The sequence below is a fragment of the Eptesicus fuscus genome, chromosome 3 (genome assembly GCF_027574615.1).
Source record: "Eptesicus fuscus isolate TK198812 chromosome 3, DD_ASM_mEF_20220401, whole genome shotgun sequence".
Lineage (NCBI taxonomy): Eukaryota > Metazoa > Chordata > Mammalia > Chiroptera > Vespertilionidae > Eptesicus > Eptesicus fuscus.
In genome coordinates this window covers 52,507,639-52,534,097 of record NC_072475.1, presented here as the reverse complement: position 1 = coordinate 52,534,097, position 26,459 = coordinate 52,507,639, and the positions used below count along the sequence as shown (strand labels likewise).

General features: G+C 38.1%; 1 protein-coding gene across 3 annotated transcripts in view; it reads left to right on the top strand.

Moving 5' to 3' along the window:
- The window catches only part of ACAP2 (ArfGAP with coiled-coil, ankyrin repeat and PH domains 2), a 143,659-nt gene that overhangs the window by 104,580 nt on the left and 12,620 nt on the right, over positions 1-26,459 (top strand). For all 3 annotated transcript variants that reach the window (XM_054713847.1, XM_054713846.1, XM_008151617.3), the window contains 10 exons: positions 4,150-4,201; positions 5,917-6,017; positions 6,629-6,734; positions 18,517-18,725; positions 19,064-19,133; positions 20,474-20,565; positions 22,381-22,565; positions 23,458-23,550; positions 25,307-25,494; positions 25,906-26,015. In XM_054713847.1, coding sequence (XP_054569822.1) covers positions 4,150-4,201; positions 5,917-6,017; positions 6,629-6,734; positions 18,517-18,725; positions 19,064-19,133; positions 20,474-20,565; positions 22,381-22,565; positions 23,458-23,550; positions 25,307-25,494; positions 25,906-26,015 — 1,206 coding nt within the window. The remainder of the gene's footprint in view (positions 1-4,149; positions 4,202-5,916; positions 6,018-6,628; positions 6,735-18,516; positions 18,726-19,063; positions 19,134-20,473; positions 20,566-22,380; positions 22,566-23,457; positions 23,551-25,306; positions 25,495-25,905; positions 26,016-26,459) is intronic.

The window sequence follows — 26,459 nt, the reverse complement described above, 5'->3', positions numbered from 1 at the left end:
AATTTCTTCTTTGGCACGAGAAAGCTCATAATTAACCTGCATTTTGTTTGGATTACTTGCAATGGATATACAGTCTCTTATGTTTTAATTGGGAAGAAAATGTAAACATTTTATTTGAGGATCAAAATTATACCTTTTCATTGCCTATGTCCTCAATTTCTTTAATATGGAAAAGAACATATGATGTGTTTATAGTTACTCAAAGAAGATTATACATTGAGTAATATGATATGTACTAGTGTGTGTGTGTGTGTATATATATATATATACATATATATATATTTTAAAGGGAAATAAACAATAACTAGGAATTAGTCCCTTTGGTAATAACCGGATTGGTTTTGTTGAAAGGAAACACTGTCAGTTCTTAGAATTTTTTTTTTTTTTACCATTTTGTTTTTTTCCCTGTGAAAAGTAAAATTGATTTGGAAATAAAGGAGCATAAATGTTCAAGCTTTTAATTTTGTTAAATGTTCACTTGTTTGACACCTATATGAATGTGTGCATGAATCCATTACCTGTATAATTTTAGTGAAAAAGCTTTTGCCAGTTTAAAAGTTTGACTTTTACCCACGTTCTTGATTTCAAGTATAGTTCTGGGCCAAATAGGGTAAAAGATACTTGATTTATTTTTATCTATTTTTTTGTTAATCCTCACCTGAGGATATTTTTCGCATTAATTATTTTAGAGAGACTGAAAGGGAGGGAGAGAGGCATTAGTGGGAGGGGGGAGGAAGGGAAGGGAGAGGGAGAGAGAGATGAGAGAGAGAGGGAGAGAGGGAGAGAGGAAGAAAGATGAAGGAAGATGTGAGAGAGACACATCAGTTGGTTGCCACTTGCACTTGCTCCGATGGGGCCCAGGATTGAACCTGCAATCCAGGTACAATCCCTTGACCGGGAATTGAACTGAGACCGTTTTGGTACTCCTGCTGATGCTTTAACACTGAGCCACACTGGCCAGGGCTTGATTTATTTTATTTTAAATATATTTCCCTCTCCCCTAATTTTGTCATCTGGAAAGCTCTCATTGGTCTTTGCAATTTAATAATATTTTTTTTTTTTTTTTAAGATATATTTTATTGATTTTTCACAGAGAGGAAGGGAGAGGGATAGAGAGTCAGAAACATCGATGAGAGAGACACATCGATCAGCCGCCTCCCGCACGCCCCCCACCGGGGATGTGCCCGCAACCAAGGTACATGCCCTTGACCGGAATCGAACCCGGGACCCCTCAGTCCGCAGGCCGATGCTCTATTCACTGAGCCACACCGGTTAGGGCACAATTTAATAATATTTATGGATATAATATTTTGGTCTCAAATCTTTATTATATTGAGTTACTCCAATTTGAGAGAGATATAAAATCGTGTCTTATTTTTCTTAATGAACCAAGAAATTTTCCTTTTTAAAACGCTGTCTTCTATTTTGGCTTTGTGACAGCTTCTGAATAGAATGTAGTGTAATTATCAGTACAATGCTTTTCAAAATTTGTCTTTTTTATTATTTAATTACCTTTTTTAAGTACCTTCAAATTGCAGATAGTGTGACCTAAAATATTAAGTATTTTTCTATATCCTAGACGGATATGTGAACTATCTCATTTCTCCTTTTAATAAAAGTGTTAATAATAACTAAAGAGCAATTAAAAATTGTATTCCATTTTACTTATATGGTTAAAGTCTTGGATCAATGTAAATGAGTACAGTCAGCTCTTTTTCCCTTATTTTTTAATGGTAGAGGAGGGGAGATAGTGTCATAAGATATACAAATCTTAGTAATTGAAAATTTTTTCTACCTATAACATTATGGTTTTATTCCTTAGGAGGTGTTGCCAAATTCAGATGAATTTATAGTGTTTTTCCTGAGTGTACAAAAACTGATGATATGAGAAAGTCACCAGAAACAGAAAGATGACAGGGGAACTAGGTTTCAGAAGTATGTATCTTCTGTAAAGTTCATAACCAGAGGAAATGATCTCTGACAAAAAACATGTTTTTATCTAATGCTTTATTATTTTTAGAGGTTATGATCCTAAGATGCAGCAGGTCAAAATAAATTTGTTTTTTTGAAGACTAAGAAGCATGAAAAGCTTACATAGTTGTATGGGTGTTTTTCTTTTGTGCTAGGCTACTTATTTTTCTATGTAGTTTTTCATCAAGTTATATAATACTAGAGGCCCAGTGCACAAAATCCGTGCACAGGCAGGGTCCCCTAGACCTGGCTGGAGATCAGGGCCAATCGGGGCCTTTCAGTGCTGGCCAGGGCCTTCCTTCTCCAACTGCTGGCTGCCGGCTGGGGCCTTCCTTCATTCTGTGCCACCCCCAGGTGGTCAGCGCACATCATAGCGAGTCATCAAACTCATGGTCTTCCGGTCGAACTCCCAGTCTCCTGGTCAAACTCCTGAGGGGACACTTTGCATATTAGCCTTATATATATATATATATATATATATATATATATATATGTATCGACTAGAGGCCCAATGCACAAAGATTCATGCAAGAATGGGTCTTCCTTCCCCTGGCTGCTGGCACCACCTTTGCTCTGGCCGGAGCCACCTTTCCACCTTCCCATGCTGCCCAAAGGCCCGGAGCAGCTGGGGTGGTGTGGAAATGACGTAAGCATCCCGCCCCGCCCCCGGCCGCTTGGCGCCTGTGTATGCAAATTAACCCGCCATCTTTGTTGGGTTAATTTGCATACTCCTGATTTGCTGGTAGGCGTCACAAAGGTATGGTCAATTAGCATGTTACTCTTTTATTAGGTAGATGATTACTATGAAACATAAGGATTTTTATTAATATAGTTTACGCTACCTCAAATGATTTTTTAAAAAACACTTCAATCAGTAGCAGAGATTGTTTCCATTGCATGTCATCCCATGTGGCAGGGCTGCACCATTTTGTTTGTTTGTAGGTATTTCCTTTAACATTTCTAACCATGTGTCTCAAAGCAAAGAAACCCAGAAGTTCTTCCTTTTCTAGCCTGCCTCTTGATGATTTGCATTTAGAGGCAACCCACTTGGTTTTATCTAGATGCTAATTTAACAAATCTCTATTAATGGTAAAGGTGATACCTTTTTAAAGTAGCAAGAAAACCTAACAATCTGTCTAGCTTAAAATTAGAAAATCACTTCCTCAGCTTTGGAGAATTAATTTTTAAAAATAGAAATTCTAAATATGTCTCAATACAATTTCTAATGCTTTTTTTTTTAGTATCAATGAAAAGGTAGAATCTCTATCTGCTAATAGATTAATAACTAATGTTTACAATAGAAATCATCTCACATAAAACTAATTTTAAAATAATGACTCAAATAATGTTTTACCTTTCATGCTTGATGAGAATTTTTGCTTTCTTTTATGAATGGCTTTTGGCTGTGATTTTTATTGTTGTAAGTTTTTAGGTTCTTTTAATAAATTAGAATTAGTAAATATGCCATAAGTAGCTTAGCTTTGTCTTCTAAAGAAGATTGCAAGTAAATTATTTGCCTAATAATTTACAATAATGAGCAGAACAATATAAATATTTTGATGAATCATTTTAATAATAACTTACTATTCTGTTTCTATGATTATATGAAAGTAGACCGCGCGAATTGGCAGTTCTTTCTTGTTCTATAGCAATTGTAAAATGATGATTTAATTTTCTGTTTTGCTTACAATTACCAAATCTCTTGCTGAATTACCTGCAGAAAGGTTGAAACAAAGCACCATTTATTTCAATGTTTTAATGTATACAAATACATAGTCTTACTTACAACATAAATTTATTTCCACTTTATAATAAAAGCAATTACTTTGCGGGAAAGATTTTGGTTATTTTGAGGTACCTCAAAAAAAAATCTTGTACTTTAAAACAATTATTATTTGATGATAGCATAAAAGGTAGCTTTTGTTAGGATTTAAATTTCTGACTTAAAATGAATCAAAATATAGTAACTTTACTTTCCTAATCTGCATTTAAAAATTGTTCTTTACTTTCAGTAGTTATTTTATTGGCATCAATTTATATAAAGCAAAACGAAACAATGTACTTCTCAAAAAGTAATTATCATAAACTGATTTTCTAGTGCTTTCCCAAATGTTGTTCCTAACAACAATTGAAATAAAATGTGTTGGTGAAAACTTAATCTATTTTGTATTTATTTAGACGCTGGTTTTCAATACAGAACAATCAGTTGGTTTACCAGAAAAAGTTTAAGGTAGGTGTTTTGTTAAGTAATTAAGTGAAAAATCTAGTGACTCCCCAGTTTTGGTTATTTATCTGTTTGGCTTGGGAAAGCATTTAAGTTCATAAATACTCATCTGTGCAAAATTACTGTTAATTAGTTTTATGTTTGGGCATGTATATTAGTAAGAATGTTCAGAAGTGGAAAGTATTCACATTCAATACTTAAAAGCAGTGATTTTGAATCCCGAATTCTTAATTCCTAGTTTTGAGGTGAATTTTTTTTTCTGTCCCAGGATTTATACTTTTTTACTTCACATGTTTCTTTGTCTATTTGTGTGACAAGAATAAATCAACCATTCCACAGTACTATTTTGAGGCTGTAAAAAAAGATGCCTTTTAAGAAATAACGCCTTATGGCCACTGATGATAATATAGAGATATTAGAAATGACATTAAAATGTAACCTTGAAGTAAGTTAAATAAAAACTTCTAAATTTGTTAATGTTCTTTTTATATATTCATTTTCCTGCACCTTATTTTAAGGGTGAGGAGTTCTTATTTATTGGAAAGGCATACAGAAAATACATGTGGTGTAAGAATGTGACAACTCACTTCCCTCCCAAGTAATGTCCAAATATGCTATCTTTACCTCTTTGGGCACTGATCCTTGTCCCCTCCCCACTATACCTTGACTTCTCTGCACTCCCTCTCCTGTCACCAACCTTGTTGGTGTTCACTCAGAATACTACAGTTGCAGGTGACAGTGGCCAGGAGAGACCATGGGAAGTTTACTTTATGTGGAAGGAGGTTAATGAAATGGTCTGTAGACACCATGCAAAGCGTTGGAGATTTTGTTCCTTCACCTATGCTCACAGCTTTTTCTTTTTCTTTTTCTTTTTGTTCTGAAGGTTCTGGTAACTTGTGGTGTATTTCTATTTCCCTGTGAGCATTTTTCTTTTCTTTTCTTTTCTCTTTTTCCCTTATGTCTTTTCCCACTATGCACAGATAAACATTACCTACAAACTCCTTAATCTGATCTGTGGAGAATGTACAAAGTTTAAACACATCAATAAATACTTTAAACCCCCCCCCCCCAATTTAGAAAAAAAAGAACCAGAGTTAATTGGTAACTTGATTTTTACCCAGTTAGCTATTATGAATGATGTATTCAATTGTAAATTTGAAATATTCACTTTACTCTTGTGATGACACAATATGAAATTTCCAATTAGCTCATGGTTTCTTCTATTCTGATACTTGGTTTTTAAATTAAATACTAGGAAATGATAAAACCATTTTCATTTTCGTAGGTATTTTAAGAAGGATATATAGGCTTCTTTTTTTTTTTTTTTCTTTCCAGTTATTTAAAACTTGACTCATTAAAGGCTTCTATTTTGGAGGAAAGTCGTTTTTATTATATGTGAGTAGGGACCAGGAGCGTAATGGATATGAAAGAAAATTAACAGGAAGCTGACATTTATTGAGTACCTATTAATTAATTGCCAAGTGTTAGATTAAAACTATTTTATTTAATTCTTATACAGCAATTTTATGAGGCAGGTAAAATTATTAACAGGGTATAATTACCTTTATTAGTTATATCTATGTTGATAAGTCTTGTCTCTAAATTAAGAAAAATATAAATCTTTAAGACCACTTATTCCAAGTAACATTTTAAAGTATTATTGGTAGTAGTATTTAAAACCTAGGATTGATAAATATGGGAGTTCTGTTTCCTTGTTGTAGGATAACCCCACTGTGGTAGTGGAAGATCTAAGGCTTTGCACAGTGAAACATTGTGAAGACATAGAACGGCGATTCTGCTTTGAGGTGGTCTCTCCAACAAAGTGAGTGGTTCTAAACAATTTGAGAGTTGCTTTTATATTTCTATAGCTTGTTTTAAAGAACTTTCCAGATAGAGAACGATTTGTTTCACTTGTGGTGGTCTGTGCTAACTAGAAAAAAAAGTGTCTTAAAAGTAAATTTCATTATTTAGTGATTACAGGTATTAGAGTCAGAAATTTCTGTAACTTCTACCCAGTATCATATTCGTTAAATTCTTTAAAGATTATTGATGTGGCCATATGAAAATTTTTTAGTTGTCATGGATGATAAAGTGAACTCATATATCAGATTGATTTTTTTATAACTATCATTTTATATTTCTACCCAATAGAAAAAAAAAGTGTTGTATTTATATGGTAAATTTGAAGTTCGTTTTGATTTTTTTTTAATGTGAAGGAATGGGTGATTTATTTCCAGTAGGTAACTTATTTCATTACTACCTTGATTTCTTATTGAATACAATTTGTCCTAAAGATAGATGAAATAAAATTTTTCAACAGAAATTATTGTTTTTTTTGTTAGAAAATTATTGTATAACAAAGCCAGCAAAAAAAATTATTATTCTTTTTTTGGTTAATTTCGTGACTGAGAAAACAATGTTATTTTCCTTTAGAAGTTGTATGCTTCAGGCAGATTCTGAAAAGCTGCGCCAGGCATGGATTAAGGCTGTTCAGACCAGTATTGCTACTGCTTATAGAGAGAAGGGTGATGAATCAGAGGTTAGTAAACAATACTGCAATACCAGGTGATATATTGTCAAAAGTTTTTAACTTTAATTGCAACATTGTATGATTACAACTTTCTTTAAATTTTGTTAAATTGAGGTATAATTGACAAGTAACTTTATATTAGTTTCAGGCGTACAACGTAATGATTTAATATTTGTATATACTACAAAATGATCACCACAGTAAGTCTAGTTAACATCTGTTACCATTCATAGTAACAAGCATTTTTCTTGTGAGGAGATTTTAAGATTTACTCTCTTAGCATTTTTCAAATATGCTATATAGTGTTATTAACCATAGTCACCACACTGTATATTATATCTTCATGACATTTATTTTATAACTTGGAGTTTGTTATCTTTTGACTCCCTTCACCCATAACATTCCTTTTTTATAAAGGATGATTTTTTTCATTATTGAAATGTTTACTTTTAAAACCTAGATTCAATTTCTCTTTTGTTTACTTCTCTTGACTTTACCTATCATTTTATTTTAATATTTAAATATGTTTAATTCTGTATTTGAATATTGTCCCAGATTGACATAAGATAGTTTGATGCAAGTATTTCCTCCAAATATTATTATATTGAAATAATGAATGTGAAAGGTATTTAAAATTAAAACCGGGTAAATCTAAAACAGGAAGGCTCAAATTGTCTCTTAGTTGAAGTCTTTCTGGAGAAGATAAGCTTAATATGGACGCTTGGGTCATAGTCTGGCTTCAGCTTCTCAGTGAGTTTACATATTCTTGAGCAAGGCCATCAGTGCGACTTGAGAAACAGAACTCACCACTTTGTTTGGTAGGATCCTGAAAACGAGTCTTTTGTGAGTCCGTGCATGTCTGAAAATGCCTTTATTCAGCCATCATATTTGTTTGATAGCTTGGTTGGGTGTGGAATTTTTAGGTTGGAAATAATTATTCTTACGAATTTTAACTGCATTGTTTTTTGGTTCCAGTGTTGCCATTGGAGTCTTTCTTATTACAGTACTATCTTTTGTAACCTTCTTTTCCAATTCTCCTATTGTTTTTTTCCCCTGGAATTTCTGGACTAATCTTATGATTTTCTAATTTTTGTGTGTCTTTTTTTGCTCTAATTTCTGAACTATTTTCTCAGTTAATAATCTTCCAAACCTTCTATTGAATATTTTAGTTCTGGTAGCATATATTTAATTTCCATGAGTTTCTTTTTGTTTGCTGAATGCTTATACATGTAAATCTGTTCTTTTTTCATGACTGCATTGTTTGAACTGTGGTTCTTAGCCTTGACTGCACATTATGATAACACAGGGAGCTTTAAAAAAATAAATCTCAGAATTAGTCTACCACTGAACAGTTGAATGGAGTTGGAACCCACGTATCAATATTTTAAAAAGATTCCTAGATGATTTCTGTGTACATGCATTGCTGAGAACCATTATGTTCTAGAGCAAGCATGTCAAACTCCCAGGCCTCATGCCTCGTTTGTTTGGCTCATGTTAGCCTTTGAGTTTGACATGCTTGTTCTAGAGGCGTTGTTCCTTGGCTCTCTGGTAACCTGTTCATGATTATACGGTAACTGAAAACCTCTTTGGAAGCTCTGAGAACAGTTAGGACTTTGTTGACTGTGAGGTTTGCTCAAGTCTGGACCATTTATTTTTTGAGGAACAACCAGAGTTAGGAACTTTTGGGTCTTTTCATCTGGTATGATTCCCCAGAGAACATTCACCAACCTCCAGCATAGGGGTAAGGGACTGACTGGGAGCTCATTACTGGGGGTCTCAATATTCAGTGTGTCTACGTTCATATAGTCCTCTGCCTTCCACCTTTCGGGTAAATCCCATCCAGATACTCTGTTTTACTTCACCAGAGAATGTACTTTCAGTCATTTGTGTTTATGAATAGGATGCAGAACCCTAATGGCATGGAATTGGGGAGGGGACCTTGGATGCTAACTGCTTCTTACACAATCATTTCTCCAACTTTTATTTCCACTTCCAGGGTTAACATAGTGTAAATCAGTGATTTTTAGTCTGTGTGCCACAAGAATTTTTAAAACATGCAATACCTTACTATTTAGTCAGGGTCACTGACCTCTTTTCCCTTAGATCCAACACAATAGCCTGACTCAAAATTATACCTATTTTTTTGTAAGAGCTGCCAAAAAAAAAAAAAAAGTAATTTTTGGTGTCCTGTGGAATTGTAATAATTAGTTTACCATGATAAGAAAAAGGTTGACAATCACTGGTTTAAATCCTTGAGCCCTTTGAATATTATGTGATGTAAATTAGTGAACTCTTGAGATTTTTCTTATTGCCATCCTTAGATTTGGCCTTGGTCTGTTCAGTTACTTTATTTACCCACTAGGGGCCCAGTGCACGAAATTCGTGCACAGGTGCGGTCCCTAGGCCTGGCCAGCAGTCAGGGCCAATTGGGGCCAGGCTGATCAGAGCTGGGCTGGAGAGGAGGTGATGGTCGCCGGGCCAGGCACGGAAGGAACGGACGCCAATCGCCAACACCGCCATTGTCAGCGCTCTGCCACCACATGGTTCCAGACCTCCCCCCTCCTCATTCCCTTGCCACCGTGCTGCCACTGTGGTGGGCAGATGGCGGCCAATTGGGGCCTGCCGGCCAGGGGGAGGGACGGGGCATGGGAGGTTGGCTGCTGGCCCCAAGGAGAGAGCCGGCCCTCGGCCCCTTTGGGAAAGGGGCTGCATCTGCTACCACCCACCCCTGATTCCCTGTTCCAGCCCAGGCCCGGCCCTTATCAGGTGATCGAGGCCTGCTGGCCTGGGGAGGGACTGTGGGAGGTTGGCTGGCTGCGGGGGAGGGACTGTGGGTAGTTGGCCGGCTGGGAGAGGTTGGCTGTGGAAGCGCACTGACACCAGGGGGCAGCTCCTGCATTGAACATCTGCCTCCTGGTGGTCAGTGCGCATCATAGTGACTGGTCGTTCTGGTTATTCTGGTTGCTCAGGCTTTTATATATATAGATTTCCCACCTCCTAAAATTTTGTTCCTCTTATTTATGTTATTCCTGTTCTTATGAGTAAACATTGTTTTTAATGAAAAAATACTAAAGTTTTTAAAAAGTAGATTACACATATTATGCCATTCCACACCCAGTAGTAATTTCTTAATATCATCTGTCACCCAGTCTATATTCGGATGTTCCCAGTTGTTTTAAAAATGTTATTGACCACCTTTTGTACAAAGTACAATATAATCTATGCCAGCATTGCATCTGGTTATGTCCCTCAAAGCTAGAGCAATCCCTTTTTTTACACAGCAATGATTTAATAAAGAGATCAGGTTAATTGTTTCCATGCCTTAAGATTACGTAATGGGTTGTGTGTATGCTTCATGTTGCAACAGGAGACACAATATTTGGTTATGCAACCATTGCTAATCCTGAAATCAGGCTTCTGTGTGAAGATGAAATGGACATACTGGTTTTGAGAAATTACAATGTGATTCCTCCAATGTGATTCCTCCAAATGACAATGTGATATTTCCTCCCTTGTTTCCATTCTGTTTTGTTATTTTGTTATTATATCTTTTTTTAATATATTTTTATTGATTTTTCACAGAGAGGAAGGGAAAGGGATAGAGAGCCAGAAACATCGATGAGAGAGAAACATCGACCAGCTGCCTCCTGCACGCCCCCTACCGGGGATGTGCCCGCAACCAACGCACATGCCCTCGACCGGAATCGAACCTGGGACCTTACAGTCCGCAGACCGACGCTCTATCCACTGAGCCAAACCGGTTTCGGCTGTTTTGTTATTTTGTATAACACATCTACTTCCTGTTACTTTCATCCCCATAAAATCTCCTTCATCAGCTATTCATCAAATGGTTTTACAGCTGAGTTTGCTATTTCATTAGAAATTGAAAAATGATTTTCTAATTCTGTCATCTCATTTACATTTATTAACTTGTATTCTTATGTGAAATACAGCTTTTCCTCATCACCTGGAGCTGTTTAGTTTCTATAATAAGTGTTTAATTTTAATTTTTTGCTTTTAATTACCACCTTTGGTTAATTTATTAGCTACCTTAAGTGGGAACAGATATTTAGTTTTTTGGGTATAATTTAGCAACTCATGAATTTTTGTAAATATGTTGGGTCCTACTTAATCACAATAATTACTCTTTTTTCTTTCTTTTTTTATCCTTCCTATAAGATATTTTTCCATTGGTTTTCAGAGAGATTGGAAGGGATGTAGGAGGGGGAGAGAGAGACAGAGAGAGATAGAGAAACATTGATGTTGGAGAGACACATTGATTGGTTGCCTCCCACACCTACCCTGAACTGCTTGAACCATGGTATGTGCCCTTCCTTGATCAGGAATTGAACCTGTGACCCTTCGGTCCTCGGCCTGATGCTCTAATGAGCCAGACTGGCTAGGGTAATAATTACTCTTTTTGTGATTATCAAAATGATCACATCTTTGTCCAATGAGGGCCCTGGGTAATGCCTTTTAAAAAATTCTCTAGTTTTTAGCAGTTTGGAGAGGAAATAGAATTAGGTGTGCATCCAGGTAATTTTGAAGAAGCTGGTGGCGTTGCTGAAATAACTGGTTTATGCAAAATAATACACTAGAGTAATAGGGGTTATGGGACAAATAGGGATAAGGCTCACCTAAAAACCTGTGTAAGTTTGTAACTAGAATACTTCCAGGAGATTTAGAACCCTAGTAGAAATACTAGCACAGTTAAATTCATAATAAATGAATACTACAGTATAGATAGGACCTAACTTTAAAAGTTGGTGACGATAGCCCTGGCCAGTATGGATCAATTGGTTGGGTGTTGTCCTATGCACCAAAAGGTTGCCAGTTTGATTGCCCGGGTTTCGGGCTCAATTCCTGGTAGGGAGGCAAGGAGAAGGCAGTCGGTTGATGTTTCGCTCTCACATACATGTTTATCTCCCCTTCTTCCTTCCTTTTTCTGTAAAAACTATTTTAAAAAATATATATTTTATTGATTTTTTACAGAGGAAGGGAGAGGGATAGAGAGCTAGAAACATCGATGAGAGAGAAATATCGATCTGCTGCTTCCTGCACACCTCCTACCGGGGATGTGCCCGCAACCAAGGTACATGCCCTTGACCGGAATCAAACCTGGGACCCCTCAGTCCGCAGGCCGACGCTCTATCCACTGAGCCAAACTGGTCAGGGCTGTAAAAACTATTTAAAAAAAAAAAAACAAAATAAAAATTGGTAAAGATAGCTTAATGGGAGCGTACAGAATTGAGGTTACTCATTTATGGTGACAGGCAAAATACATAATGCAGTAAACTCAAATCAGAGTACGTGGCCAAAATGAGCCAAGAACAAGAATGGGGGATGGGTGTCATGTTTCTTGAAATGACTAGTACAAGTTCTGCTGTGTTAGTGTACTTTGCTTTCAACTCCTCTAATTTGGTGCCAAAGCATTAGCTTATAGAAGGAAATTGCTAATAAACTACATGATTTCTGCATTATATTGAGATTCTTTCACCATATGATAATTGCTTATGAGTCCACATTATCGAACATGTTCTAGTAAAAGATTGTATCTCTTCTTTAAAAATGTTGAAATAATCTCAAACTTACAGAGAAGTTCCAAGTGTAGTACTTTCCCCCTGAATGGTTTCAGAGTAAGTTGCTAACATGATGCTCCATCACTCACTATTTCTTTAGTATTTTCCACAGTCTAAGATATTCTCCTATATAATCATGGTATAACCATCAAAATCAAGGAATGAGCATTGGTAAATTATTACCACTTGATTCCCAAATATCTTTAAGTCCCAGTAATGTTCTTTATGGAAAAACAATCCAATCCAGAAGCACAGGTATTATTTAGTTATCATGATTCTTTGATTTTTGTTAGTCAGGAATAGTTCCTTAGTCTTACTTTGACCTTCTTGACCTTGATAGTTTTGAAGACTATATACTAGTTAATTTTATAGAATGTCCCTTAGTATGGGTTTGTCTGATGTTTACTCACAAGGCTATGCATCTTTGGCAGGAATCCTATATAATAAAAGCCTAATATGCAAATTGACCAAATGGCCAGCGGAATGACTGGTCGCTATGACGTGCACTGACCACCAGGGGGCAGACCATCAACTCAGGAGCTGCCCCCAGCCCGCAGGCCCTAGGCCAGCCAAACAGGTGCAAGTGGGGGACCTCCCCCCCCCCGACCACCCCCCAGAGGGAGGCGTCCAGTGGCAGCAGTGGGGCTGGCCAAGGCGGGTGCCAGCAGGGGCCCCCTGATCGCCCCACCAGACACCCTGTAGATCGGCCCAGATCACCAGCCAGGCCCAGGGACCCTGCCTATGCACGAATTTTGTGCACTGGGTCTCTAGTCTATAATAATAAAAGTGTAATATGCTAATTAGACTGGACAGCTGAATGTCCTTCCAGATGTCCTTCCGGATGAAGCCAGGGCTGTGAGGGCTGAGGCAGGCTGCCGTGAGGGCCGAGGCAGGTCACGGAGGCTGCGAGGGCCAAGCCCCTTGCACCAATTTTGTGCATCGGGCCTCTAGTCCTATATAATAAAAGCCTAATATGCAAATCGACTGAACAGCAGAATGACCAGTCGCTGTGATGTGCACTGACCACCGTGGGGCAGATGTTCAATGCAGGAGCTGCCCCCAGCCTGCAGGCCACAGGCCAGCCAAGGCAGGTGCAAGCAGGCCCCCCCCCAGCCCCCCTAATCGCCCTGCCAGTAGCCCCGTGGTGGGGGGTGGGGCCGGTGAGCGGGTAGCACCAGGCCGCCAAGGTGTGTGCCAGCGGGAGCCGCCCCCCACCTCCGATCACCCCGCTGGTCGCCCCGCAGAGGAAGGCAACTGGCAGCGGTGGCAGGAGGTGGGGCCGGTGAATGGGCAGTGCCAGGCTGCAGCACCAGGCTGGCAAAGGTGGGTGCGAGCGGGAGGCGGGCAGGCCCGATCACCCCACTGGTTGCCCCACAGATTGGCCCTGACCACCGGCCAGGCCTAGGGACCCTACCGGTGCACCGGGCCTCTAGTATTATATAATTGATGCTGTGTTCTTCTCACTGCGTCCTCTCAGGTGGCATTTGATTTTGATTTGTCCCATTATTGGTGATATTAACTGGGGTAATTTGAATAAGGTGGTGTCTGTTAGACTTCTTTACTGCAAAGTTTTCTTAGTAGGTACTAAGTATTTTGTCGGGGAGGTACTTTGATATTATGTAAATACTCTGTTCCTTATCAAGTTTTGAATTTTTTAAACAGATATATTTTTATTGATTTCAGAGAGAAAGGGAGAGGAAAAGAGAGAAAGAAACATCAATGATGAGAGAGAATCATTGATCGGCTGCTTCCTGCATGCCCCACACTGGGGATTGAGCCCGCAACCCAGGCATGTGCCCCTGAGCGGGAATCGAACCATGACCTCTCACTCAGTTCATAGGTCGAAGCTCAACCACTGAGCCAAGCCGGCTGGGCTGAATTTTTTTTATTATGTCAGCATAGGCTATGATGTGATGTGTTAAAATCCATTACCATAATTATTTGTTTTGTTGCACAAATTGACTCAAGTTTGGCCAATAGAGCCCTGGCTTCTGTATCCTTTTAACATGGTACCATCAATCTTTTGAGTTCTTTCATACTTCTAGCATGATGAGATGTTTCAGGTTCATCTTGTCCTTTCTCTGCACCAGCTCTGAAATCAGCCGTTTTCTTAAAGAGCCCTAGTTCCTTTTGGTGGAGAATAGGTTTTAGAAACCAAGATAAATAAATAAATAAATAAATAAATAAATCTATATTTCTTTATATACCTATTTATATTGAAATCCAATATTGTGCCTGTTGGTATCTCCAGTTCCAATCTAATACAATGGGATTTGTTCTAATTCTCTCCCTTTCTTATGAATAACTTCTTTCTCAGCAGTGAGAAATTTAGCTCCCGTTAATTTCAATATGTTTATTTGCATGATCAGTTTCCCCTATATGTAAGCAATGTCCTTTCTCTGCTGCCACCTGCCCCCTCACCCGACTCTGGCTGTGACACATCACAGTGTGGCACTCCTTCTCCACACTTCTCTCCTTCCTCAGGCTCTTTCTTCCCTTGCTGGGCTCCCTCCTTGTGCAGGTACCATTGCTGGGCTCCCTCCTTGTGCAGATACCCTCCTTATCCTGTTTGGGATCCAACATGGTGGTGTTTTCATTTAAAGATATGCTCCCCGCCTAGCTCAGTCCTCTGTAGACAATACTCCAACTATTTTTTTGCTTGGCCCCAACTAATGGCTATTGAATTGAGTTTTCACAAGGGCAAAACAAGGGCCAAATTATATTTCTAATGATTCTTTACTAAAATACTAACTTATTGAAATGTTTTTAAACTCGAATACTTTTTAGGCCATATGTTTAATTGCTTAGGACCCCCAAACTACATGCTTCTATTATTGGTATAGACTTTGCTGTAAACTTAAGAAATTAGCCTTTTGCTCATCTGCTACCTTTTGCTTTACTTAATAGCCCAGGACATTTTTATTTTTATTTTTTTCATTGTTAATAAATCTTTATTGTTCAGATTATTACAATTGTTTCTCCTCCCCCCCCCATGTCTCCCCCTCTTCCCAGTTCCCACCCTTCTCTCTGCCCTTACCTCCCCCCCTCGCTATCCTCATCCATAGGTGTATGATATTGTCCAGTCTCTTCCCGTACCCCCCACACAGACACCCCCTTCCCCTGAGAATTATCAATCCACTCCCATTCTATGCCCCTGATTCTCTTATGTTCACCAGTTTATTCTGTTCCTCAGATTTTTAATTCACTTGATTTTTAGATTCACTTGTTGATAGATATGTATTTGTTGTTCATAATTTTTATCTTTACTTTTTCTTCTTTTTCCTCCTTTTAAATAATACCTTTCAGCATTTCATGTAATACTGGTTTGGTGGTGATGAATTCCTTTAGCTTTTTCTTATCTGTGAAGCTCTTTATCTGCCCTTCAATTCTGAATGATAACTTTGCTGGGTAGAGTAGTCTTGGTAGTAGGTTCTTGCTATTCATCACTTTGAATATTTCTTGCCATTCCCATCTGGCCTGCATAGTTTCTGTTGAGAAATCAGCTGACAATCGTATGGGTGCTCCCTTGTAAGTAACTAACTGTTTTTCTCTTGCTGCTTGTAAGATTCTCTTTGTCTTTTGCCCTTGGCATTTTAATTATGATGTGTCTTGGTGTGGTCCTCTTTGGATTCCTTTTGTTTGGGGTTCTGTGCGCTTCCTGAACTTGTAAGTCTATTTCTTTCACCAGGTGGGGGAAGTTTTTGGTCATTATTTCTTCAAATAGGTTTTCAGCGTCTTGCTCTCTCTCTTCTTCTGGTACCCCAAAAATTCGGATGCTGTTACGCTTGAAGTTGTCACAGAGGCTTCTTACACTATCCTCTACTTTCTGAATTTTCTTCTCTTCTTGCTTTTCTGGAGGCGTGTCCTTTGCCTCTTTGTATTCCAAATCTTTGACTTGATTCTTGCATTCCTCTAGTCTGCTGCTGGGTCTCTGTATAATATTTTTTATTTCAGTCAGTGTATGTTTCATTTCTAGTTGGACCTTTTTCATATCCTCGAGGGTCTCATTAAATTTATTGGCTTTTTCCATGAAATTCTTGAAAAACCTTATAATCGTGGTTTTGAACTCTATGTCCAGTCGTTTGTTCTCCTCCATTTCTTTTGTTTGGGATCTGATTCCTTGCCTCCTCATTTTCATTTTTGTTGCTTCCCTGAGTTGGTAGGGTAGCTTTGTGTCCTATTGTGTCCTATTGGTTCAACGGGTCAGCCTCCCAGTTACCTGAGGTGGACGCTCTTGGTGCCCCTTTTTAGACTGTGTGTACAGCCTTGTTGTAGTTAAGTCTTGATTATTGTTGGTGTCACTGGGAGGAATTGACCTCCAGGCCAATTGGCTGTGAGGACCCGCTGTGTCTATAAAGAAAGAATTGCTGTGCTGGAGACACGTTTATGGCCCGGGACTTGTTGCAGTAGGGCTTTGGCACTCACTGAGTCTGCCTCTTGAATGTGTCCCTTATGCGAGTGGTTGAAATCTGGTGTCATCTCACACCGACCACTAGATGCCCTCGTTTCTGGATCTCCAATGGGGTGCAGGTCAGCTACTGTCTGAGGCCACCCAGTAGGAGTTACAGCAAAAACTGCAGTTTTCTCCTCTTTGCTTGAGTGGTTTTGGAGCAGTCTGACTGGAGCTGCAGTTTATTTGGTTAAGCTGCCATAGGGCAGGCCATTTATATGCAAAAGCTGCTGTTTGGAGCCTGGGCGGGTTTGTAGAATGTGCTGGGTGGGGTCTCAGGGCGTCACTAGGCTAGGGCGTGGCAAACAGCAATGGCTGCTAGTCTGCCTTTTCTGCCTTTCCCATTTCCAAGTCCCTGCGTCCCGTGCTCCAGTTCAGTAAACACTGATTGCTGGGCACACCTCTGCAAGAAAGTCAGTCTCACTTTCCGACCCGTTGGCCGAGAGTCCAGCTTCTCCCCGTAGGTGTCTGGGTCCCCCACACATCCCCAGAAACTGGATTTCAGAGTGATCGGGAGCTTATCTCCCTTTGGGTTGGAAAAAAAGCCGCGCGTCCTGTCGCCCGCCACCAGCCTGATTCACGCGCCTCCGTACCTCAGCCCTTCCGCGTTTGTTCTTTCTTTTTCCTTCTTAGTTGTAAATCTACCATTCAGCCAGCTTTCCTGTGGTTCTGGGTGGTAGACGCTTTGTCTTTTAGTTGTATTTTTGAAATTGTTGTGCGAGGCAGCAGATTAGTTGTTTAACGTTGCCGCCATCTTGGTTCCTTCGCCCAGGACATTTTTAGATATTGTGTATTCTATTGTTGATTCACTCTGTGATTATAATTATGTAACTGATTTGTTCTTTAGTAAAAGGCCATGCCCTGTTATTCACTGAAGTAGTTTAAACAACTTGCTTGCAGTTCATTGAATACCTTGGAAAAACCTTGTATAAAATCATATTTATTTTTTTCTTGAGTCTTAATAATTTCATGTTTAGTCCCTCTGTTTTCTCATTTTGCACATTTAATTAATGTTCTCCTTTCTCTTTGACCTCATACTTTGTACATATGTTCATTGTATCACTTTATACATATGTATATTTGTATAAATATTATGTGTAAATATATATTACATATTATATTTTCATTGTACCAGTTTATATATTTACATAAATACTATATATATATATATGTGTGTGTGTGTGTGTGTGTGTATATATATATATGTTTTCAATGTTTGTATATAGGATGTCCCCCAAAAATGTATACACACTTTAACAGCTGATAGCTCAATTTTGAAAATGAAATGTATTTTAATAAACACTGCCTTTATAATTATTCAAAGTGTGTATATATTTCTCCCCACAAGACTAAAAGTCAGTTGATAGAGGAACCTATATCTTTCCATTTTTAAAAAAATTAATTTTAGAGAGGGAGGAAGGGAGAGAGAGAGAGAGTCAGAGAGAGAGAGAAACATTGATCGGTTGCCTCCAGGACACACTCTGACTAGGGATTCAGCCCGCAACCTGGTATTTGCTCTCACAAGGAATTGAACCCGCCACCTTCTGATGTATAAGACGATGCTCCAACCAACTGAGCCACATGGGCTAGGGCTGTCATTCTATTCTTAAATCTCTAATGCCTCTACCAGTGCCTGGTTTAGGTCCATAATAGGCTTCAATTTATTGATCAGAAACTTTAGTTTGGAGCCTGTAGTATGTAACATGGTATTACAATCTTTTTTAAAACAAAGACAAAAACAAATAATTTTTCATTCTTTTAGAAGCTGGATAAGAAGTCATCTCCATCTACAGGAAGCCTGGATTCTGGAAATGAGTCAAAAGATAAATTATTGAAAGGAGAAAGTGCACTGCAGCGAGTCCAGTGTATCCCTGGCAATGCCAGCTGCTGTGACTGTGGCCTGGCAGACCCACGGTGGGCCAGCATCAACCTGGGCATCACCCTGTGTATTGAGTGTTCTGGAATTCACAGGTGAGTAGGCCTGCCCAGGGTGAGAGACTTCTTTTGGATAAACATACATTTAAATTATCATGTCCTATTAGTTAGAGGGCCTTTTCCACTTGCCTAATTTGACTGCTAGTTTATATCTTTTTACCTTTGTAAAGTGGATACAATTCTGGCTTGTGAAGAGCTTTTGAGGACTTTGGTTTACCATTCATTGTATTAAATAAATCAGAAGATGCATTCCTATTTATATGTGTGTTGGGGGCTTTATTAGAGACTGCCACATTGTAAGAGAAAAGTAATTTGCATAATAAGCAAATCAAGGTTGATAGTTTTGTATATTAACAAAGTCTTTTCCCACTTAGGAGTCTTGGAGTTCATTTTTCAAAAGTACGTTCTTTAACTTTAGACACATGGGAGCCTGAACTTTTAAAGGTAAAATAAGTATTTGCTTTAAAATGTTTTATATTTCCATATAAAAGGAATTTAGAATCTTGGTTTACAAATGTATGAGTTTCTCAATGCTAACAGTGAACTGTGTTGTTTTGGAACATTTCTCTGGCTATTTTGACAAATCTGGTATTTTCATATTGAGATTTAAAAATTGCTAAGTTTATGTAGCATTCTTAACTCCACATCAGTTCACTTTTTAAGGAAACCAGTGTTCCTACATTTTTATGCTTTTTCAAAAAATATATTGGGCTTTGTGCCTTAATTTTAATATTTTGTAATTATATAAATTCTTGATAAAAATATGAGACATATTGCTATAGTAAGCTCCATTATGGATTGGCATATTATGTTTCCATTGGGTTTAGCATAGGACCATTTGCAAATTTACATTTGTCAGGGTAGTAGCCATCAAACCAAGACATCCCTTTTCCATGTGTGAGGATTCATATCTATGAAAATGTCATAAATAATTTTAGATCACATCTGGGTTTCTGATATGATTTACAAAACTCATAAGTTAATACTATACTCCTTTTAATTCCACCCATTTAGTTTAAAGGTTGTAGTATACTTTTCATTTATGTTGTCTGAAAATTGTGTTCTTAATGTGCTTGTGCTTTTATTTTAGTCTGTAAATAAACTGGTAATCCTCTCAACTATGTAAAGTAAAATATTTGTGGAATTACAGTATATACCTCTAAATGAAAGTGATAAATTGGCTCCTAAGGTAGAGCTCTGTTTATATAGATTCTATTAATTGTTATTAATTCAAAGGGGAAGAGGGATAGAAATCTAATTTCTGCATCAACTTTCTGTGTAGATATGATCTCAGTGGATTCAATTTAGAAAATTTGTTGAAGCACAACTGTGATGCATTAAAAAAACATGACAATCTTTTAAACAAAATATTTTGAAATATTTATATATGAAGTATAAGAAGGAAATAGTTTACTTCAGTTCTGAGTTACTTAAAACTTTTCCTGTCTGGCCTTAGACTTCTTTTTTCATTTAATTGACCAGACATTGTGAATAATATACAGGATTGTGCTAGCCATGGTGGAATAGGAAACTAGTAGAAGATGGGAGAGGAGAAACCCTTTCTTGAAGGAGTGGTAATTCTCTAGGAGAGGTATTTTGCTGAAGAATGGCAAATGGTGATATTGCTCTCAGCTCTTGTTTCATTTTGCTTTAACAGTAAACTTCTTTGTGGGATGAGTAGTTGCAGAATATGCAAAAGGAATTTATTAGCTGTACTTGCTTTAATGACTTTTATAATATTTTTAGGAATTTCTAGCTTATTTTTCTGTTTTTCTGCCAAACAGCTTATGTGTGAGTTGGGGAATGATGTTATAAATCGAGTTTATGAGGCTAAAGTAGAAAAGATGGGAATAAAGAAACCACAACCAGGACAAAGGTACTATTTCAGTTGTCTTAATATGTTATCTTTTTTTTCCCTAGTCAGAAATACAGCTGTGATTTTATTTCACCATAATTGATATGTAATACTGAAACAGACTGTTTAGAAGAGATCATTACTGTTTCTGCTAACACATAGCTAATTATTTTTTTATTGATCAGACAATCAATTATAGTCTCCAGATAAGGATCTTAAAAATTAAAGTTCTACATAGAATGTAAAAACTCTTGGCAGTTAAAGTAGACCAAAGTTCCATTTAAAAAGAGATAATCTGTTCATTAATGTATCTAAGGTTTAAGTTTCTACTATGTACAATGAATAATTTTACATTGTGAGACTTAAGCAAATATTTATTAATCACCTTGAGGTCCCCTGTCAAGCCCCGCATGGCGGGGGACCCGGCCTCAGGTCCCCCAGCCTGGCGCCGGGGCGGGGGGTGCTGCCTGAAGTCCCCAGCCTGGCAACCTGAGGGCCCCCATCAAACCCTGCCAGGTAGGGGGCATGGCCTGAGGTCCCCTATCAAGCCCCACCATTTGGGGGGGGGTGCAGCCTCAGATCCCTGCTGATTGCTCATTAAGGCTTTTATGGGAACTCGGCCTCCACTGTGGGCACAGCCATCTTGTGTTACGGAATCCCTGCCTCTGCTGTGGACACAGCCATCTTGTTATGGCATGATGGTCAATTTACATATTCCCTCTTTATTAGATAGGATTGATTTCAGAGAGGAAGGGAGAGGGAGAGAGAGATAAAAACATCAATGATGAGAGAGAATCATTGATTGGCTGCCTCCTGCATGCCCCCTACTGGGGATCGAGTCTGCAACCCAGGCATGTGCCCTTGACCAGAATTGAACCCGGGACCCTTCTGTCCGCAGGCCAATGCTCTATCCACTGAGCCAAACTGGCTAGAGCCTTATTTTGGTTTTTGATGATGTTTTTAGTCTATGATTATTTTTAGCTTTAAAATTTTATTTGTCATAACCCTATGTTGGGGTTTTACATTTGACTAAATTCTTATGTATAATCAATACTATTTTAATGTTATTGCTCTCTAAATCAATATCACTTAAATCAGATTATTTATTTACTAAAGCATGGCTTTTTGAGTTACATTAGACCTTGAAATATTCTGTTTTAGCCAAAGATCTAAGCACTTGAAAAATATACAGGAAAAGGTATAGAACACACTTGGCATTTATAATCCTACTAGAGGCCCAATGCACAATTTTTCTGCAAGAGTAGGTCTTCCTTCCCCCGGCTGCCGGCACCGGCTTCCCTCTGGACCCCGGGACCCGGGCTGGCTTCCCTCTGGCCGCCCACAGGCACTTGGGACCCGGGCTTCCCTCCAGTCTGATTAGCATATTATGCCTTTATTAATGAGAAATCAAAAGCTTAAAATGTGACATCTTTTCCCCCCTGTAACTTAGAAATGCTGTGTTTTAAAGTAGTTGTCTTACGAAAAATTATGACTATCAATAGTGATAGTTCAGTATGTGACATTATTGGAGTAAAAACAAAATTAAAGCACAAAGGACTGTATAGAAATGAATGAGTACAGAAATTAAGAGAAAAAGAATGCCATGTTAATATTTGTGATTTTTAAGTTAATTTGTTATTTGTATATGATTTGAACATGAAATCATAGCTTATTAAATATTTGGAAGAAAAACTTGGCATAATGTCACAAATTCTGTTTTAACTAGTATTACATTTACTGACTTCCTTTGAATTAGTCAATGTATAATGGCTTCTTTTCAGTGTTAGTCATGCTCAGAAACCAAGCAGAACATCATGACATTTTTATGTTTACCAGACAGGAGAAAGAGGCATATATCAAAGCAAAATATGTGGAGAGGAAATTTGTGGATAAATATTCTATGTTATCATCACCTCCTGAGCAGGAAATAAAGATGATCTCCAAAAGTTGCGAAGAAAAGAGGCTAAGCATTCCTAAACTTGGGCCAGGTGACCAAGTCAGAGCATCTCCCCAAAGTTCAGGTATTACAACTTACTTGCGTATATAAGTATTTTCATATGCTGATGTTCCTTTCTTAATCTCCGAATTAATAGCCATTGTAGATTTTTAAGTGCTAAAAACCTGTTTTCTTCTACATATTCTAAGGAAAAATTGGATTTCTATGTCTTTAAAACTATTAAATTTAAATAGGTCTTGGTAATTAGATTTCTAGGTAATGTGTATATTCTAAGGAATAAAACTGCTTAAAGTACAAGGGGAGATGGGAATTATAAATCTATCATGGCAGAAAGCCCTAAATATCTGATTAACCACCTAACATCCTTCCTATTTTTTCCCTCCTAAATTTTTCCCAATAACGTTTTTTTCCTGCCCTTTTCCCTTCTTATGGCCTGCTTTGTGCTTTGCTAACTTGCATGTCCCCAGTGGTTGCTGTAAATAGCGACGAGGCCAGGCGGGAGTCTCTGTTCTGTCCTGATGAGCTAGATTCACTCTTCTCCTACTTTGATACCTCTTCAAAACTACGTAGTAGTAAGTACTACTCTTGTGGAGCATTCCAAGTCTGTGCCAGTGGTCATTGTGCAGTGTGGCCATTTCTCTAGATGTTACCCATTGTCTCAGAATTACACATTACTTACAGTCAAACAATAAATTCTTTTTACTACCCCTTACATATTATGGGGTAATGAGATGTGTTACAACTCTGAAAATAAGCTTATTTTCCGTTTTTGTGCTTGATTCATATTTTGATAAGCTAAGTGCTCAAAAGGATTAAAATTGTATTAAATGTATTCTACTGGTGATGGCTGAGTTCCCATTGATGTATCAGAGTTCATTTTAAAACTTCGTTGTTTGTGGGAGGTTGTTTTCTTAATGGCATTTTTTTAACCACTAGCTGATTTTTCTTTAAAACAGTCAAAAGTAATGACAGTGGAATCCAGCAGAGCTCTGATGATGGAAGAGAATCTTTACCCTCTACAGTGTCAGCCAATAGTTTATATGAGCCTGGTGAGTTTTGGTGAAATTCAGGGTTAATTGGTATTATTTGCTGAAAAATACATTATTAAATGCCTAGTCTTGATTAAATAGTTTCTAAAGGAAGTGGTTAGTTTTTTGGAAGAAGGAGTAACACAATTAAATGAAAAGCGGCTATTTCTTTTTATATTTAGAAGTTATCTCCTAGCTGTACATTCTTCTGAACCTCATATGTTATATAAGTGCCTTTTAAAATGTTTTTATTGATTAACGAGAGAGAGAGAGATTTTTTGTTGTTCCACTTATTCATGCATTCATTGGTTGATTCTTACATGTGCCCTGACCAGGATCGAACCCACAATCTTGGCATATTGGGACAGCACTCCAACCAACTGAGCTACCATTCAGGGCTAGCTAAGAATAACTTTTAATTCACATCGACTGTATGTCTTATTACTCTTATCTTCCTTTGTGGCTGTTTTTTTCTTATCAGGAGGAAGAGATCAGCAACTCGCTCTCTTTAGTTTTTTTTTGTGCTTTACTGCTATATTTTCTCCTTCATATTTAGTGATTTGGGTATTGCAGAATATTCAGGGTAATAAATGTTCTTCACATTATTTGAATTGCTTATACTGCAAATTGTGATGGTATTGGATTATCTTAGGAATACAGTGAGGTGTCATCTGGTAGTAAAATTCTTTAGGGATTCTTACTGCCTCTTTTGAGTGTTTAAGTCCAGGCTTATAGGAATACTGGAGGCCAGGTGCACGAAATTTGTGCACGAGTGGGGGGTCCCCCTCAGCCCAGCCTGCACCCTTTTCAATCTAGGACATCCCTCTCACAATCCGGGACTGCTGGCTCCTAACTGCTCACCTGCCTGCCTGCCTGGTTGCCCCCAACTGCCTCCCTACCCCCCGCCGGCCTGGTTGCCCACAGCTGTCCTCCTCTGCTGGCCTGATCTCCCCCAACTGTTCCCTCCCCCCTCCCCGCCAGCCTAGTTGCCCCCAACTGTCCCCCCTGCCAGCCTGGTTGCACCACGCAGCCTGCTGTTCAGTCGTTTGGTTATCCCTCACTAACCCCCCTGCTGGCCTGGTCGCCCCATGCAGCCTGCTGTTCAGTTGTTTGGTCGTCCCTCGCTAACCCCTCTGCCGGCCTTGTTGCCTTATGCAGCCTGCTGTTTGGTTGTCCATCTGGTTGTTTCGGTCGTGATGGCCCCTGGCTTTTTATATATTAGGATACCTAATTTTATTCTAATACAGAGTAATTAACCTACCTATTGGATGCTGGCAAGAACACAAAAGGCTGACATACTAATTGATGTGTTTATAAGAGAGGTTGACAGGGGAATGATAGTCTATTGGAAATAAAATATCTTTGTGAAATCAGCTCATGTTTAATCAGCTTTGTTAAATTAGTCATTTCTTATGCCACAACTTTCACATTGGGATACAATTAAGAGTTCATTTTAAAAAATTGTGGCAAATTACACATAATGTAAAAATTATCATCTTAACCATATTAAAGTGTACAGTTCAGTGGCATTAAGTCTTTTTTAAAATATATTTTTATTGATTTCAGAGGGGAAGGGAGATGGAGATAGAAATATCAATGATGAGAATCATTCATCAGCATTAAGTCTTAATTCACATTGATGTGAATCACTGTCACTATTATCCATCCAAGAACTTAACTTACAAAACTAAAATGCTGTGCCTATGAAATAGTAACTTCCCATTCTTTCCTACCTCAAGAGCTAGTTTTTAATGATGTGTTTGTGTTTGCTTTTCAGAGGGAGAAAGGCAAGATTCTTCCGTGTTTCTTGACTCTAAACATCTTAATCCAGGACTCCAGCTTTATAGGGCTTCATATGAAAAAAATCTTCCTAAAATGGCTGAGGCTTTGGCTCATGGTGCAGATGTGAACTGGGCTAATTCAGAGGAAAACAAAGCAACACCACTTATTCAGGCTGTATTAGGGGTATGGATTTGTACCTTGAGGTTTTCAGTAGTAGTTAAACATGTAAAATCACAATTCATTTGAAACATGGCCTTAGAATTATCTTTTGTTTTAAAAGATGGGTTGGAAAATCGAAGAAGCTAGTAGTGATTCTGGGCATCACTTTGATTGTGTGAATTTGATTTTTTTTTTCCTTAATGGAAGAGAATTCTGGTAATGCAAGTGTGTTTTGCTAGATTGCAAACTGCAAAGGAATCTTTATTAGAAGTAATTCTTGGGAAGAAATAATATAATTTGTCATTTTTCTGCTTTTGCTGGGGGGTATTTTCTCTTTAGAGGAGAATGAAATAGAAAGACTATTAGAATAAAGTAAACACTGTTTTTAATGGAAATACTTTGCTTTTTGTACAATGCTTTCTTCTCTCCTCTAAGGGCTCTTTGGTGACGTGCGAGTTTCTCCTACAGAATGGTGCTAATGTAAACCAAAGAGATGTACAAGGGCGGGGACCACTGCACCATGCCACCGTCTTAGGGCACACTGGGTAAGCTATAGTGCTTACATATTTAAGTAGGTTTTTCTTGAAAAATTACTTTGAAATAATGTTTTGCTTTAAGAGATGGGTTGGAAAATAGAAGGAGCTGGTAGTGATTTCTGAGTATCACTTTATGTAAACTTCATGTTGTTTTTTTTTCTGTAAATATTTTTAAAATTGATTTTTGAGAGAGAGTGAAAGAGAGCGAGAGAGATATTGAGATTTATTTATTGCTCCACTTATTTATGCATTCATTGGTTGATTGTTGTATGTGCCCTGACTAGGGATTGAATCCGCAACCTTGGATTATCAGGACAATGCTCTAACGAACTGAGCTACCCGGCCAGAGCTATCCAATTTTTTTTTTCTTAATGGAAGAGAATTCTGGTAATGAAAGTAGTGTGTTTTGCTAGATCACAAACTTTTTCTCAGATGACAGCCATTAGGTAGAGT